Genomic DNA, 17,520 nt, shown 5'->3' on the forward strand with positions numbered 1-17,520 from the left:
GCTGGTGGAAATATTAAAAATATCTCTTGCACATGATGAATGAATGCAGCTACTAGCAAAAAAATGGTATTACCGAATACCGAATTACCGAACCCGAACTTTAAAAATACCGAACCGAATACCGAACGCACAGCCCTACTTTGCACAATGAGAGAGATGTGATGATATGGTCACCTCATGGATCCTGAGTTCCTTGTCAAAGGACCTTGCAGATAGTCTGCAGTATGTCAACAATGCGAGAAAGCTATGGGAAGAGTTGGAGGATAGGTATGACCAGACTAACGGGGCTAAACTTTACTAACTCCAACGAGAAATCAATGAACTAACTCAAGGGAATCTTGACATCACTGGTTACTACACCAGAGTTAAGAAGCTGTGGGAAGAACTCAGTACTCTAGATACTAACTCACAGTGCACATGTTTGTACACTTGTGGTGGAAAAGTCAAAATGCATAAGGCTGAGCAGGATAGGAGACTAATTCAGTTCCTTATGGGGCTGAATGAAGCGCATACAGTGATGAGAGGTAGCATTTTGATGATGAGTCCATTGCCTACCATGGCTCGGGCTTTTTCCATTCTGTCACAAGAGGAGAAACAAAGAGAAGTTAAGCCCCATAACCACCTCAACATAGGTTCCACTTCACTCCATGTCAATGCTGCAAGCACCGGTACCAACTTCAGGATAAATTACAGTCCAAATCACAACTCTTACAACAACAACTCTTGCAGAAGCTCTGGGGGTAACAGACCTTCAAATAGATCAAATTTGTTTTGTGAGTATTGCAAGAAACCTGGACATACGAGGGATAAGTGCTACAAGCTACATGGATTTCCTCATGATTTTAAGTTTACAAAGGGTAAGAACTCAGCATCAACATCAAGTGTATATGGAACACCTAAAGAAGTGTTAGGAAGAAATCTTGAGGGCAGCAACAAGCAAGTTCCTGGGAAAGTCTTGACAAAGCAGCAATATGATCAGTACTAGAACATGTACAAGTGCAAGAAGGAAACTCAACTGGAAATTCAGTAAGAGAGGTTGCAGACAACATCACTGGAGGAGCTGTGAACTTTGCAGGTATTCTAGCTTGCTATTCCTCAAATACTGAGATTGGTAATCTTTCATGTAAGTGTGTAAAACTATCTGCTGACTCTTGCATCATAGACTCTGGTGCTTCACACCACATGACTTATAACAAAACTGTCCTCATCAACATCAAAACCTTACCTTACCCCTTCCTAGTTACACTACCAAATGGATATAGGGTGAAAATGACTGAAATTGGTAATGCACATCTTACTCTTACATTAACTTTGTACAAAGTCCTGTTTATCCCCAGTTTCAAGTTTAATTTGATTTCTGTACACTGTTTGGCTTTACAACTCAAAGGGATTGTTAGTTTTAGCAGTTCTTCCTGTCTTATGCAGGGCCCTTCACTGAAGAGCCCTCTGGAGATTGGTAGAGCAAGAAATGGGCTATATTTTCTTTGTCCAAAGTGTCACAACAAATGCAGTCCTTCTCATGTTCCTGTTGGACCACACAAATTGCTTGTAGATTCAACTTTTGCCAGTTATGATAGACAAACTCTACATTCCCCTTCATTTTCATCTGTAAATTTGACTCACACCAATAATAAGGGAACAAATCATGATGGGACAACATATGTAAATTCCACTGGTTCAATCAATAAGAGAGTTTGTTGTGATAATGCTGTTGTTTCAAACCCTAATAACAATCTTACTTCTGATTTAAAATTTGATGACAATACTGTTTCTGCTTCTGTTTTTAGTTCTGCTAAAACTCTCATGTCATGCATGTCCCATGGAGATAGTGTTGATCACTTGTGGCATAACAGATTAGGCCATGTGTCCTTTGTAAAGATGATGGGAATTCCCACCATACCAGTAAAGTTCTCATCCAAACAACCTTTCATGTGTACTGTTTGTCCCATAGCTAGGCAAGGAAGACTACCATTTCCACCCAAAACAACAAACTCTTCTAATGAAATCTTTGATTTACTTCACTTAGATCTGTGGGGACCATATCATGTGCCCACTCATGACAATTACAAATACTTTCTAACCATAGTTGATGACTTTAGTAGATCAACATGGACTCAACTACTCAGTTACAAAAGTAGCACCTTACAGACCTTGAAAGCTTTCATTACCTTAGTAGAGAATCAGTTACAGTCAAATCAATCAGAACTGACAATGGATCAGAATTCACCAATAATGAAACCACAATTTTCCTTCAAGAAAAAGGGATCATACATCAGAAAACATGCCCATACACACCACAACAAAATGGTGTGGTGGAGAGAAAACATAAACACCTACTAGAGATTGCAAGAGCATTTTTATACCAGTCTAGACTTCCAATAAAGTATTGGGGAGAATGCATCTTGACATCAACCTTTCTTATAAATAGACTTCCAAGTACTATCCTCAAGAATAAAAGCCCTTTTGGAATCCTGTATAAAAAACAACCTATATATTCACACGTCAAGTCATTTGGTTGCCTTTACTTCCCTAACACTTTGAAAACTCATCTAGACAAGTTTGAACCAAAATCAACCCCTCACATCTTTGTTGGATATCCATTCAACACAAAAGGGTACAAGGTACTGGATCTGAATACCAAGATGATACATATTTCTAGGGATGTGTCATTCTATGAGAACATTTTTCCTTTTGCAGTTTCTTTTCCTGATTCTAATTTTAGCAGTGTCCTGAGAAACGTAACACTCAACTCTAGTTTGTTTGATTCTAATCTAAATGATTTTAGCAAATGTTATGGGTTGGATGATGCAGTTCCTGATGAAGTCACAAACACTAACACCATTACACCGCTACACCAGTCCTCACCACCCCAAGCACATGACACTACTCACCCTGAACCACCTAACAGTCCTGTAACTTCTAGTTTTGAACCATCTGAACAACACACAGTACCACCATCCTTATATCCTCCCACAACTCAACTTCAACCTCAAGACCCAGGCCCTAGGAGAACCAATAGGATTCATACCATACCAAACTTTCTAAGAGAATACAACCACTCCTTACCTGTATTACAGCCTCAAACGCCATCAACCAACTTGCACACAGATTCACTTGACACAAATCACCATATATCTCTTGCCAGTTTCACTTCTGATAGTCAGCAGTTAGTTGAACTTGTTTTCTCATGATTGTGAGCCTTGCTCATATGAGAAGGCAATTATGGATCCTGCTTGGCAAGAAACTATGATACTAGAATTTGAAGCACTATATGTTAATAACACTTGGGATTTAGTTCAGTTGCTTGCAGGAACAATAGGGTGCAAGTGGGTTTACAAAATAAAGCATAAAGCTGATGGGACAATAGAAAGGTACAAGGCCAGATTAGTAGTGAAAGGATACACACAGCAAGCTGGAGTAGATTATACTGAGACTTTCTCCCCAGTGGTCAAAATGACCACTGTTAGAAACTTGATTAGCTTAGCAGTAAAGAAGGGGTGGAACCTTTATCAATTGGATGTGAATAATGCATTCTTGCATGGTGATTTGCATGAGGAGGTCTATATGGATGTCCCTCAAGGGTTGTTGGTCAACAAGGGTCTAGTTTGCAAGCTAAGAAAATCATTATATGGTTTGAAGCAAGCCAACAGACAGTGGTATGACAAACTGGCACAAGCTTTGTGTTCAAGAGGATATTCACATTCAAACAGTGACTATTCCTTATTCTTTAGGAAAAATTGATCTTCAATAGTTTTTGTTGCAGTGTATGTTGATGATGTGATCCTGACTGGGACTGATCTGGGAGAGATTACTTCTTTGAAATCATTTCTACATGATCAGTTCAAGATCAAGGATTTGGGAAAATTGAATTACTTCTTGGGACTTGAAATACTCTATAGAGAGGATGGTGTGCTTATCTCCCAAAGGAAGTTTACCATGGATTTACTCAAGGAATTTGAGTGCAATGAATGCAAGATTGTTCCCTCACCACTTGATCCCATTGTTAAGCTCAAATCTGGTGAGGGGCAGCTTTTAAGTGATCCTACATTCTATAGGAAACTTGTAGGAAAACTTAACTTCTTGACCAACACAGGACTGGACATTGCATTTAGTGTGCAACACTTAAGTCAATTTTTACAGACACCAAGAGAGCCTCACCTTAAAGCAGCTTTCCATGTGTTGAAATACCTGAAAGGTGATCCTACTCAAGGTATTTTCCTCTCAAAGAATCCAGACTGTACCATTACTGCCTTCTGTGATTCAGATTGGGCTGCATGCCCTGATTCAAGAAGATAAGTGAGTGGTTATGTCGTCCTGATTGGAAACAACCCAATCAGTTGGAAATCCAAGAAACAAACAACAGTGTCTTTGTCCTCAGCAGAAGCAGAGTATAGAGCCATTATGAAGGTAGTGGGTGAATTGGTTTGGTTGGAGAGGTTGCTACAAGAGTTGACTATCTTTTCAGCCTGCCTATCTCAGTTTTTTGTGACAGCCAAGCAACAGTTCATATTACAAAGAACCCAGTGTTCCATGAGAGGACAAAACACATTGAGGTGGATTGCCACTTTGTTCGAGATAAACTTCAAGAGGGACTTATTGTGCTTCGCCACATTTCTACTGATGATCAGCTTGCAGATGTCTTGACCAAGGCTTTGTCGGGACCTAAACACTCTAATATACTGCACATGGCAGTAAGCATCTCCCTTCCAACTTGAGAGGGGGGGAGGGTGTTGAGATTATCTGATAATTAGGTTATAATCATTAGCTTGTAATTAGTTAGACTAATGGAGTGGTTAATTAGTTAGTTGAAAGGTAGTGGAGGCAGTTTTGTAAATGATGAGTGAAAGGCTGTTAAGTTAGTTAGGCCAGCTGTGTATTTTTTTCCTTCTTTGTTTCACACGTGTATGTATTTGCAAACTACTAGAAGAAATCAACTGATTTTTCATTTCCCCAAATCAACTATAGTTCATTATTTCTCTCTCTAATTAGTTTCAGCATTGTTTTATTCTTCCTCCTTCTCAGAGCTTGATCAAGCTATTGTGTATTCATCAATGGAGGTCTCGAATACTCTATCTCAATTCTAACAGCTTTTACGCAAACGCTATATATATATATATATATATATATTAAGAAATTTACTAAATGTCCATAAATATTTGACTATGAACCATTTACCATTAAATAGTAAGTTGAGACCATTATAACTAGGAACCATAAACTTCAAATTCCAAATCCCCCTTTGCCTCTGCACTTGATGACAATTATTTCAAACTTAATGTCTAACAGTTTAAGTACTTACTCAAGTATATATATATATATATATATATATATATATATATATATATATATATATTATAGAGATAAGGGTCAAAAACACACCTCAATTTTTATTTTATTTTTGAGTTTCATACCTAAATTATTAGAAGGTTGAGAAAACTACCTAAACTATCACTATCTAGTTTGTAAAACATACCTCAAATTATTCTTGAAAGACATGTGATCTACACTCTTCATTTTATATAAAAATGTTGCCAAGTGTTGTCCATGTGGATAAATAATGTCACAATGGCACCTATATGGAATTTTGTTTTTTAAAAAAACTATTTGTTTTAAAAAACAGACTGAATAATAATAATTTTTGTCAAAAAATATCAAAAATTATAGAAAATATAAAAAAATAGTTTAAAAAATGGAATTTTTTTTTATTAGAAAAAAAAACTGATTATTTAGTTTTCACATTTTTAAAAAAAATCAAATTTTCCATTTTTTAAATCATTTTTTTCTGATTTTCTAATTTTTTTTACAATTTTTTTTAATATCCAGATTTAAAAAAAAAAACCTTTTTTTTAATAAAAAAAATACATTATTTTTTAATTTCCATGTAGGTGCCTCATAGCATCACTTATGCCATGTGGACAAATATTTTGAGAATATTTCAGCGTCACTTGCCTTTTGGAGAGTGAGTTCACACATTTAGTTCAGATGTGTTTTGCAAACTAGATAATGATAGTTTAGGTAGTTTTCTCAACCTTCTGATAATTTAGATATGAAACTGAAAAGAAAGTGATAGTTATGGTGTGTTGTTGAGCCTTATGTCATATATATATATATATATATAGTCAAATCTTGACGTAATGTATTAGTAAGTCATATACCCCAATTCCTAAGGAGTTCAGGTCCACCTGACCACTGTTACTATCAAGTTATCAAATAATTGAGCTGCATGCACTCTTATCCTCTTTATACATAACATCAAATTAGACTTGTTGTAATTCCTAACTCTCAGCGTGTGGACTCGAGGAAGACAAGTTGGAATATCACAAGAATTCTCCTACTACTCTTTTCATCTAGAAAGATGTAATTATTTTTATGAAACTGACACTATGATAAGTGAGATGTTCTTTTGGTACACAACAACGTCAACAAGACTTGATGCGGGCGATCCGTTTGGATTAGCGGACAAAAATTGGCTTTTAAGCAAAAGTGTTCAAAGTATTTTTTAGTGTTGAAAATTATTTTATAAATAAGCAATTACGTATTTGGATAAAAGTGCTTAAAAGGTTTTTAGAAGTAAGGATATTATTGAAATTAGTAGAAAATATAAGGGATAAAAGGATAAAGTTGTTGGTCAAACCAAAATGACTTTTAAACCCAAAATAAAAATAAAAATATAACTTGGGGTTGAACAACTTCTTGGTTTTGGCTTATTTTAAGCACTTTTTAACTTAATTTAAGCTGTTTTCTATTTTTGTCTAACACCCAAATAAGTTTAAAATAACTTATAAGCTGGTTTGACCAACTTATAAGCCAATCCAAATGGGCTCTTAGTTTATTGTCATATTTGATTTATAAATGAAAGTTCGATCTAAGACTAATAATATTTGTTTCGAGCCTTTACTTCGTATCTCAAATTAACCTTTTATTTCGTACTCTATTATTTTTCATCAAAATATTAGTGTCATGTGAGATTGGACTTCCATCTTGGACAGCTTTAATAGTACTGGAGACGTATATTTGAGCCTATTATATAACGTGCGATGTAATTTTTATATATAAAGTGATCAGTTTTCAATGTAAAGGAGCAAATTCGACCTTTTTTTTGTTTTGTTGACATGCAACCCTAATAACAGAAATCTCACTCATGCTGTTAAAGACAAGCAAGCAAACACTTGAACGTGAGAGTAAGGAATCACCCACGAAGGAACAAGCTCTAAGGAAAAGGTAGTCAAGAACCTTGCTTTCAAAGAAATGACGATCGGAAATAGAAATCCAAAAGCGAAGATTAGTCTACCTATAATGATATCGGCCTAACTCAGTTTGAGGCATTAGTAATACCCCCTCCGTCCCAATTTAAGTGTCTAACCTTTTTTTAAAAAAAAAATTATCTCAAAAGAAATGTCTCTTTCTATATTTAGTAGGCGTTTGGACATGCAATTTCATCTCTCATGAGATCAAATCAGCGTTTGGACATACGATTTCATCTCTGATTCAATCTCATGAGATGAAATCCCAAATCATCCAAAAAGGCATGATTTGGGATTTGAAATCATGATTTCAAAATATATAAAGGTAAAATTTGACCCATATATTTATATTTTGTAAAAAAAGACCCATAAGTTGGTAGATATATTTACCAACCATTTGTATTAAATATTAATATGCAAGTTGGTAAAATATATTTATCAATCACGTTTACCAAGTGGGAGGATTATATTAAAGTATAATTACATTACTATTCATGTTAAATTTTCCTTTTTATTGAACTAAAGTTTGATCAATTGATGTTGTATTTTTTAGAAAGACCTTCTAGTAGCGTATTAATTTTATTATAAACTATGATTTACTCATTTGGTAAGAATTGAGAAAAGGTTGATGATTTTCACAACTTGTGGGATTTTTATGTTTATAAAAAAAACTGCAACTTAAGAAATTCAAATTGCATATCCAAACATAATTTCATCTCATGAGATGAAATCATGTCTAAACGGCTCCTTAGTATATGACAATTCAAACATCGTGATAAGTTTATAACCACAAGATTCAAAAGACATTTTAGTATATTACACACACTATTAATTTAGAATCACAGGATTCATTTTTTTTTTTGTACCTTAAACTTTGTGTCTAGTCAATTTAAGACACTTAAATTGAGACAGATGGAGTATAAAAATTCAAATACGAGCTTGGTTTTGAAGGGTAAAGATAAAAGTTTTTATATATACAAGAATAGTGAGAATAACTGCTCCCTCCGTTCATTTTTACTTGTTCACTATACTAAAAATAAATTTTCACTTTTACTTATCTACTTTAGCATATCAAGAAAAGACAAACTTTTTTTCCTGTTTTACTCTTAACATTAATTACTCATTTTCAAATCATTCTCCAAATCCAATGAGATTATACACCAATTAATATGGGTATTTTGGTGAAATATATACTTTATTTATTAATTCTTAAGGGACGTGCAAAGTCAAAAGTGAATAAGTAAAAGTAAGCGGAGAGAGTATATAAAAGAAAAAGGGCAAAGGTGCAAATATACCTCCACAACTTTGCGATTTAGAGCAGATATTCCCCTCGTTACAAAAGCGGTGTATATATACCCCTACCATTATAAAATGGTGCAAATACACCTCTGTCGTTACAAAATGGTGCAATACCCTTTTCGCTGACGAATTTTAAAAAAAAATCATTTAGATTATTTTTTAATTAAAAAATACCACGTGACTTTTACTAGACATACTTTTCTAAAGCCATGTAGTAACTTTTTTTTAACTCGTTATATCTACCATCAAATTAGACTTGTAATTCCTAACTCAGCGTGTGGACTCGAGGAAGACAAGTTGGGAATACCACAAGAATTCTCCTACTACTCTTTTCATCTAGAAAGATGTAATTATTTCTATGAAACTGACACTATGATAAGTGAGATGTTCTTTTGGTGCAATACAACGTCAACAAGACTTTGTGCGGGCGATCCCGTTTGGATTAGCGGAAAAAAAAATGATTTTTAAGTAAAAGTGCTCAAAGTATTTTATTTTAAAAATTATTTTATAAATAACTATAATATACTAAGAATATACTTATAATATATAGTATACATATAACTTAAATACACACACATATACATACATATATATATATGTATATGTATGTATGTTTAAGTTATATGTATACTGTATATATATGTGTGTGTGTGTATATATATATGTATATGTATGTATGTTTAAGTTATATGTATACTATATGTACTTATAACTTTTATATATATATATATATACATGTATGTATGTTTAAGTATACTATATATACTTATAACTTATATATTATAACTTAAGTTATTTATAGCTTAATTTTTTTCTAAGTTTATAAATTCGCATATAACTTAATATATATATATATATATACACGTATATACGAATTTGAGTAACTTAAGCTATAAATAACTTAAGTTATAATATATAAGTTATAAGTATATATAGTATACTTAAACATACATACATACATACACACATATATATATATAAAAGTTATATAACCTAAGTATATTGATATATATAAGTATATTCTTACTATATTTTAGGTATATGAAGTATAACTTAAGCATATAACTTTATATATATATTGTCACGTCCCAAAATACCCCCTAGACGTGACTGGCACCCAGCAAACACCACCCGCCAGGCGAACCATATATCATACTCTTAATCATTTACAAAAGCACTAAAAGAAAATAAGTGCAGGTCCAACAACGTTATTAATGATAAAAATGCGAAATAGTCGCCAACCAAATCCATAATCGATTTATGAAAATCAACCAACGCTAAGATAAAAAAAATCTCTAGCCCACATCCCACGCTAAGACCATGGAGCATCTAACAGAGTTACATGAGTTTGAGTGTCGGGCATGTAAACCCAAAATAAAAGAAATAACTAGAAATAAACCAGATAAAGCTGAAATGGCTGCCTCCACGAACAATGCGGTGGCTCACCTCAGCAACAGAATCCACTCACGAAGTCTTCAATTACCAGCCTCGTTCTCAACGACAGTATCTGCATGGACATGCAGGTAAGGAGTGAGTTATACATAAATATAACCCAGTAAGATACTCGACCCGCCACTTCAAATACCCCTGGAACAAGTGTTAGAAAATACAAACACACAACAAGCACAAAAATATTATGCACATGAATATATCATTATATAATAGCAATCAAGGTCCAAACCACTGCTTATCGAATATATTATATATCTCCACACCATTTACACTACGAACCGTCATAAGTGGCAATTAAAGAATTAGTCAACACTATGAATCCACGGCAACATACACAATGTGCCAAATATGTCAGGAAGCATACACAATGCTAAGGGAAGCATACACAATGCCCCAATATCATCAAGAAGCATACACAATGCTAAGGGAAGCATACACAATGCCCCAATATCATCAAGAAGCATACACAATGCTTAGGGAAGCATACACAATGCCTCGATATAATCAAGAAGCATACACAATGCCCCAATATCATGGCTCACAGCCGTATCACATTACGAAACAACTTATAAATAGAGTTTTAGAGTATTTGAAAATAAAGTATATGCGGCTGGCCTTAAGAACCACCGATTCTGCCAAGCACACGCTTGCCCCAACACATGGACCAGGCAGACAAAACATATTTTTAAAACGGATTTTGAAAAGCAAGTACCCAAAGCTTAAAGTCTCACTTACCTCAAATTCACAATTCAAGCACACTTCCCCAAAAAAAATCAAAATTGCGTTCTCGGGTCTCCGGATTGCCTCAAACTACACAAAAACGGATTTAGAATGGTCAAAACCCTTAGGATAAACCACTTCTATATTTTTAGAGGCTTAAACGGTTAAAGTCAAATTTCAAAGGACGAAAACGCCCTCTGGTCAATGTGTTCAAAATCCGACAAGACTTATGTTTTCGGAAATGCCTTAACGAGAGGATTCCAACGATATATAGAAGTCTAAAATCCGACGCTATTTGCCCTTTCAAATCAATGATTTTAGTTGAAAAACCCTAGAACTAAACTTTCTCAATTCCTCAAAATATCCCCATGTTTTCACCATAAAGATTCACCCATAATTATGTAATAAACTTAGATAGAAGATCAGAGGCATTACCTTGATGATTTGGGTTGAAAATCCTTATTTTTCTCCCCTCTTTTTCTTCCCTTCCTTCTACTGCGTTTTCTTTTTCTTGTTTCTGCTTCTATCGTTTCTGTTTTCTGTTTTCACGTCTGATGCATCAGACTTTTATTCCTTTTTCTCTTTATTTTCTTTTTCTTCTTTTTGTGGGCTTGGCCCACATCTCTTTTTCCCTTTTTTTTAAAGACCCTTTAATCCTCCTTTTCTTTTATTTTGTACCACTTAATTCTTCTATATATATATATATATATATACGTATATGTTGTATTGTAAACTTGCTGTTAGCCTGTTAGTCAGTAAATATATAAACTTTACTTATAAACTTATATAACATATGTAAATATACCTACAATATACTAATAAATACTAATATATATATATATATATATATATACACCATACAAAAAAAAAGAAAAGAGGTTTTGGACGTGTTTGAATCGGACCGGTTCCGATTTCTGATTTTTAACCGGTAAACCGAAACAGGTTAAACCGAAACCGGTGACCGGTTCCGATTTTTTAACCGAAAACCGGCCGATTTGTTAACCGGTTACCGGTCCGGTTCAAACCAGTTAACAGGTTTAATGTAAAATACAACAAAAGATAAAATTGATCATTTTTCACTGTAAAGGAGCAAATTTGAACCTTTTTTGTTGTTGACATGAAACCTTAATAACAGAAATCTCACTCATGTGGTTAAAAACGAGCAAACAAACACTCGAATATGAGAATAAGGAATCACCCACATTGACGGACCTAGGATTTAAGGGTCGTGGGTGCCTCATTAAAATTAATGAAAATAAAATTCTAAGTGGAGGTTCGAACCCAAGTTTCCTAATCACCTAAAGCTTTAAAGTTCCACCTGAAAACCAGAACACCCAACTGTGTATTCAATTTCTAGGGTGCTTTTTAAGTATTTATACCTAATTTTCATATATTTTCTTTACCCAATCTACATCGGGTTTAACGGGTGCTGGAGCACCACTAAATTGTAGGAGTGGGCGTTTGGTTCTTCGGTTCGATTTTATCGAACTTGGTTCTGCTATTTCGGTTTCGGTTTTTTGAAGGTGGACACTGAACACCGAACCAAACTAGTTCGGTTCGGTTCTTTCGGTTTCGGTTTTTTGAAGTTCGGTTCGGTTTGGTTTCGATTTTTTGAATCCGGTTTTTTGATATGATATTAGAAGCGATTCCATTTACACCAATTCATATTCTCAAAAGCAATAAAACGTAAAACTGATAAATTGAAATCAAAATCAAACAAACAGGATACACAAGAACATAAAACCATAACCATGATATAGGATTACTAGGTTTTATACACATATCGTAAGAATAATTAAGAAAACACATAAAGGATATGCATTAATCCTAAAGATACATCCTAGTTACCTTCCTTAGGATATTTGATTTTCTCAACTGAAGTGGAGAATTAGGGATACAAAAGCAAAAGAGGGCTTGTTACAATTAGTTTTTTTTGGGGGCTTAAACTTAATGGGCATGGACTATTTTAATTTTTTTGGGTAATGTATAAAATTTCGGTGGGCGTTTGGTTCTTCGTTTCGGTTTTATCAAATTTTGGTTCAGCTATTTCGGTTTCTGTTTTTTGAAGGTGGACACCGAACACCGAACCAAACTAGTTCGGTCAATTTGATTTTTTAAAGTTCGGTTCGATTCGATCTAATTTTTAAATTTTCGATAGTTATGCCCAACCCTATTAAATTGGCTATAAGGAAAAGGTTGTCAACAACCTTGCTTTCAAAGAATTGCCGATCCGAAATAGAAATCCAAAAGCGAAGATCAGCCTACCCATCTAATGATATCGGTCTAACTCAGTTTGAGGCCTTAGTAATACCCCTCCATCTCAGTTTAAATGTCTAACTTTTCTTTTTAATTTGTCCAAAAAAAATATCTCTTTCTTAATGTGACGACAATTCAAACATCATGATAAGTTTATAATCATAAAATTCAAACTATATTTTAGTATATTACACACATTTTTAATTTAAAATTACAGGATTTAAATTTTTTTTGTTCCTTAAACTTTGTGCCTAATCAATCTAAGACATTTAAATTGGAACAGAGGGAGTATAAAATTTCAAATATGAGCTTGGTTTTGAAGGGTAAAGATAAAAGTTTTTATGTATATAAGGATATTGAGAATAACTACTCCCTCCATTTACTTTTACTCGTCCACTTTAGCATATTAAGAAAAAATAAACTTTTTTTTCCTTTTATTTTACCCTTAACATTAATTATTTATTTTTAAATCATTTTTCTAATTCAATAAAATTATAAATTAATTAATATGAATATTATGATAAAATATATACTTCATTTATTAATTTTTAACGGACGTGCAAAGTTAGAAGTAGACCAGCAAACGTAAATCGAAAGAGTATATGAAAGAACCTTCTACGGTTTTGTTATCCTCAACTGCAATGCGTATTCTATCTTCTCACAGTCAAAACACACACCTCAATCACTCATTAATTTCCCAATAAAGGTACTTCCTTTTTTTAATCATTAAATTAATTAATTGAAATTCTCAAGCTTATCATCACATTTTATTTTTATTTTTTGGCTTCTGTGGTTATTTCTGTTAATGGTATTCTTGATTTATTATGAATTCTTGATTGAAAATACTGACTCTTTTTTGCTGTGGGGTTTCTTGATTTTTAGCTCAGAAAAAAGCTATGGCAACAACTCAACTGACTACATCATCCATATTTGCTAAGGGATTTGTATCCTTTGAAGGGCTTAGGTCTACAAGTAATGTAAATATTGCATCTTTTGCTCCTTTGAAACAAAATGGAAGGTTGTTTAGTGGACTTATTGTTAAGGCTGCAACTTCTGTATCCCCTAAGGTATATAATTTGGTTTGTTTACTCTATAGTTCTTGTTTTATTTCATTATTATTTCAGTTAGCTAGAGTAGTTTGAGTTATGCTTTTATATATTTTGCCATGACTTTTTATATTGCTTTGAGTTGTTTATCTTTGTGCCGAGGGTATTCCGGAAACAACCTGTCTACCTCCCAAGGTAGGAGTAAGGTTTGCGTACCCCACTTTGTGGTGTTACACTGGGTATGTTGTTGTTGGTAGTAGTAGTTAGTTATAGTAGCTGAATAGTTAGGAAGAATAGGTGGAGCTAGGATTTTGAGTTTATGGAGTCAGGATTTTAGTAGAGGCATGAGTTCTTGATAAGCTATTTATACATATTAAGTGAATTTTTGAACACGAATACAGAGTTTGGACTAAAGTTATTGAGTTTTGTCGAACCACGGTGGAGCTAGGATTTTGAGTTTATGAGTTCTGGATTCTAGAAAGAAGAATTAACCTATATACCAGGCCACCTAACTGCTTGAACAAAAAATAGCCGGCACATGTATAATCCATGTATAATAATGTGTATAACCATATATAATTAGTTTATAATCTGTGTATACCGGCTAGGAAAAGTAAACAATGAATTCGGCTGGCTATTTGTGTAGAATTCCTGAATCTACGGGAAGGCAGTTTCCTGGGTTCTAGATAAAAAAAATTACACATATGAAGTGGATTTTTAAACAAGTTACTCGTAAGCAGAACTGTAGCTCTGCCCCTGGAATTAGTCAAGCTATGTCAATTGCAATGCATTAAGGGCCGTTTGGTTCAAGGGATTAGGTGGATTATCCTGGTATAAAATTTGGGGTTAAATGTATTCCGTGTTTGGTTGTGGAGGTATTAGCTAAAAGCAATATTATTTTTATACCAAATTCTTGGTATAACTTATCCCATATAGAAGGTGGAATTGATCATCCAGGTTATAATCTTGGTCATAATCCTAGAACTATAATCTTGGGATATCCTGGTTTTGAACCAAACGGCAATTCCCTTGTTGTTTTCGCAGGAAAGTTTTCATATTTATCTGTTTCCTTATTTTCTTGCTGTTGTTCATGCAGTACACTTCCATTAAACCTTTGAGTGATAGAGTTCTGGTGAAGATTAAGACTGCAGAGGAAAAAAGTGTAGGTGGTATCCTACTTCCGACATCAGCACAATCAATTCCACAAGGCGGTGAGGTTGTTGCTGTTGGGGAAGGTCGCTTTGTTGGGAAGAATAAAGTGGAAATTAGTGTGAAGGTAGTTTCGTAATCAAGTTATGTACTCGACCTGGCTTGTATACGTGATCGATCATTTTTCTAAAAAAGAATCTTATTTGTGTAGACCGGTACCCAAGTGGTGTACTCAAAATATGTAGGAACTGAAGTGTTGTTTGATGGGTCAAAGCACCTGATCTTGAAAGAGGATGACATTGTTGGTATTCTTGACAAAGATGATATCAAGGATTTGCAGCCCTTAAATGACAGAGTTCTAATCAAGGTTTGTTATTATGTTGTTATCACACTTTATCTCCTCGTTTAATGAAATGAGCCTTTTTTGTGTCCTAATTCTAATTTTTGTCATGTAGTTTTTGGTAACTGAGTTGCAATTTGAAATTCTGGCTTCGTTCCCATGTTTTCTCTTGCTCTTCTTGATATTGCACATCCCTCAAATTTTCATTTCTACAGAGTTTTTTTAGTGTCCCTTCGGGGACATTTGATAACAAAAAAAAAAAAAAAGTTTGTCTTTTCTGAGTAGTGCTGATATATAGTCATCGTACTTTTTATCAGGTGGCCGAGGCTGAGGAAAAAACTGCTGGAGGATTGTTTTTGAGTGAGGCCACAAAGGAGAAACCTTCGATTGGCATGGTAAAAATATGCCCCCTTCAGTTCACCTAGTATTGTTCCTACCCTTAATATTTTCACAGTCAAATTCTGTGTCTGATATTATATTTTCTGCTGGTCAATCCAATATTTGTTGGAAGGATATAATTTTCATACACTAAGGGGTCGTTCACTGGTTTTGAATAATTAATTCCAACATAAAATCTCGCATAGATTAATACCGTGTTTGGTTGGCTGCATAAGGAAAAAAAATAATCTCCTCATAACTAATGCAGCGTTTGGGTGGCTGTATTTGAATATATTTGCATTAACTTATGTGGGAATCTATGAATTGTTTTATGCAAGATAGATTGTAGAATAAAAATACTTGTATTATCAATGATGGGATTAATCTATCAACAGTCAAAAATGCCATTTTAAAGTTAGTAACTCATGTATGACCATCTCCTCATTATTAATCACTTCATAACAATTCCTTCAAGTTTGAAATAAAGAACAGCAACAACAATAACATACCCAGTATAAAGGAAAAAAAGAATCTCTTTGGCTTCCTTGTTGAGACACTATGGATTAGGGGTCGATCTTGTAACAAAGAAGGAATCCATAAAATTTAGGATCCGACACCATGACAAGATACCCCTCATGATGGAACCACCCTGATATTTGATAAAAGGAAGGTGCAGGCGATTATTAATCCCTGTATAAACAATTCCTGGATTTTAATCCCTGTATAATTATGATGTGAACGAAGTGGTCCTCAACAGTGTAAAGTATTTACGCTATCAATGTACTGTAACATATGTTGTTTAGTTTACTAGTCTTATTTTTAATGGAAGGTTAGCTGTAGATATCTTTTAGATGACCTGATCGTGAAGTCAACTCTGGTTGAAATCTGTTACTTTTCTCATGGTTAATACAGGTAATAGCCGTTGGACCCGGTCCTCTTGATGAAGAAGGAAACAGGAAATCAGTTTCAGTATCTCCTGGAAATACAGTTTTGTATTCCAAATATGCTGGCAATGACTTCAAAGGGGCTGATGGATCTGATTACATCACTCTAAGGGCATCTGATGTAATGGGTGTGCTTTCATAGATGTGTTTTATATAACAATTCATTTACATGCCATTATTTGCAGTTTAGTGTAGAGAAGAGGAGAAGCTGTTGTACTAGTTTGGGTTAAAATTCTTGCAAATTAATGATGAATGTAAGGTATAGAGTCCAATTTTGTAACTGCTATTTCCTCCTATATTTTGTTTGCAAAGTCCAACATTTTTGGCTTTTCCTTGTAAGGAAAGACGGATATGTGAAAGAGACTTAAAAAAAATTAAAAGAATTAAACTAAATAGCCTTGGATATATAAATATGTATACCATGTATTATATGCCCATAATCTTATTTGTATATCGGCTAGGAAAAGTAAACAACGAATCTGGTCAGATATTTATATAAAAATTCCTTTTTGTTGTTGAGGTGGTTTGTGTTGGAAAGAAAGAGCAAGGCACCACAATAAGGATGCGCTAATATATACTACCAATGGTAATCTATATTGCTCAAGACTCTCCAAAAATATTATCGCATCCGTATTAAATCCTTCAAATATCATTGTTTTTAAAGGATCTGACACACACTCATCAACATTATT

The 17,520-nt window shown here is 34.0% G+C and overlaps 1 protein-coding gene and 1 long non-coding RNA gene across 4 annotated transcripts; one reads left to right on the forward strand and one right to left on the reverse strand.

Annotated features, from left to right (window-relative positions):
* Positions 1-9,701: 9,701 nt before the first annotated feature.
* Positions 9,702-11,349, reverse strand: LOC132638810 (uncharacterized). Of its 2 annotated transcripts, XR_009581899.1 has the most exons (3): positions 11,151-11,341; positions 10,731-10,805; positions 9,702-10,050 (listed from the first exon to the last, which is right to left on the reverse strand). It is a non-coding gene; the product is annotated as an uncharacterized LOC132638810 (long non-coding RNA). The 2 variants fall into 2 exon arrangements; XR_009581898.1 differs by lacking the exon at positions 10,731-10,805 and having other exon boundaries at positions 11,151-11,349.
* Positions 11,350-13,541: 2,192 nt separating this feature from the next.
* Positions 13,542-17,145, forward strand: LOC132636935 (20 kDa chaperonin, chloroplastic-like). Of its 2 annotated transcripts, XM_060354032.1 has the most exons (6): positions 13,542-13,677; positions 13,854-14,038; positions 15,114-15,293; positions 15,378-15,533; positions 15,824-15,901; positions 16,797-17,145. In XM_060354032.1, the coding sequence occupies exons 2-6, from the start codon at positions 13,868-13,870 to the stop codon at positions 16,968-16,970; spliced, it is 759 nt and encodes a 252-aa protein (XP_060210015.1). In that variant the 5' UTR covers positions 13,542-13,677; positions 13,854-13,867; the 3' UTR covers positions 16,971-17,145. The 2 variants fall into 2 exon arrangements, with proteins under 2 accessions (XP_060210015.1, XP_060210016.1); XM_060354033.1 differs by lacking the exon at positions 13,542-13,677 and having other exon boundaries at positions 13,744-14,038.
* Positions 17,146-17,520: the final 375 nt, after the last annotated feature.

This window comes from Lycium barbarum, chromosome 4 (assembly GCF_019175385.1).
Source record: "Lycium barbarum isolate Lr01 chromosome 4, ASM1917538v2, whole genome shotgun sequence".
NCBI classification, from domain to species: domain Eukaryota; kingdom Viridiplantae; phylum Streptophyta; class Magnoliopsida; order Solanales; family Solanaceae; genus Lycium; species Lycium barbarum.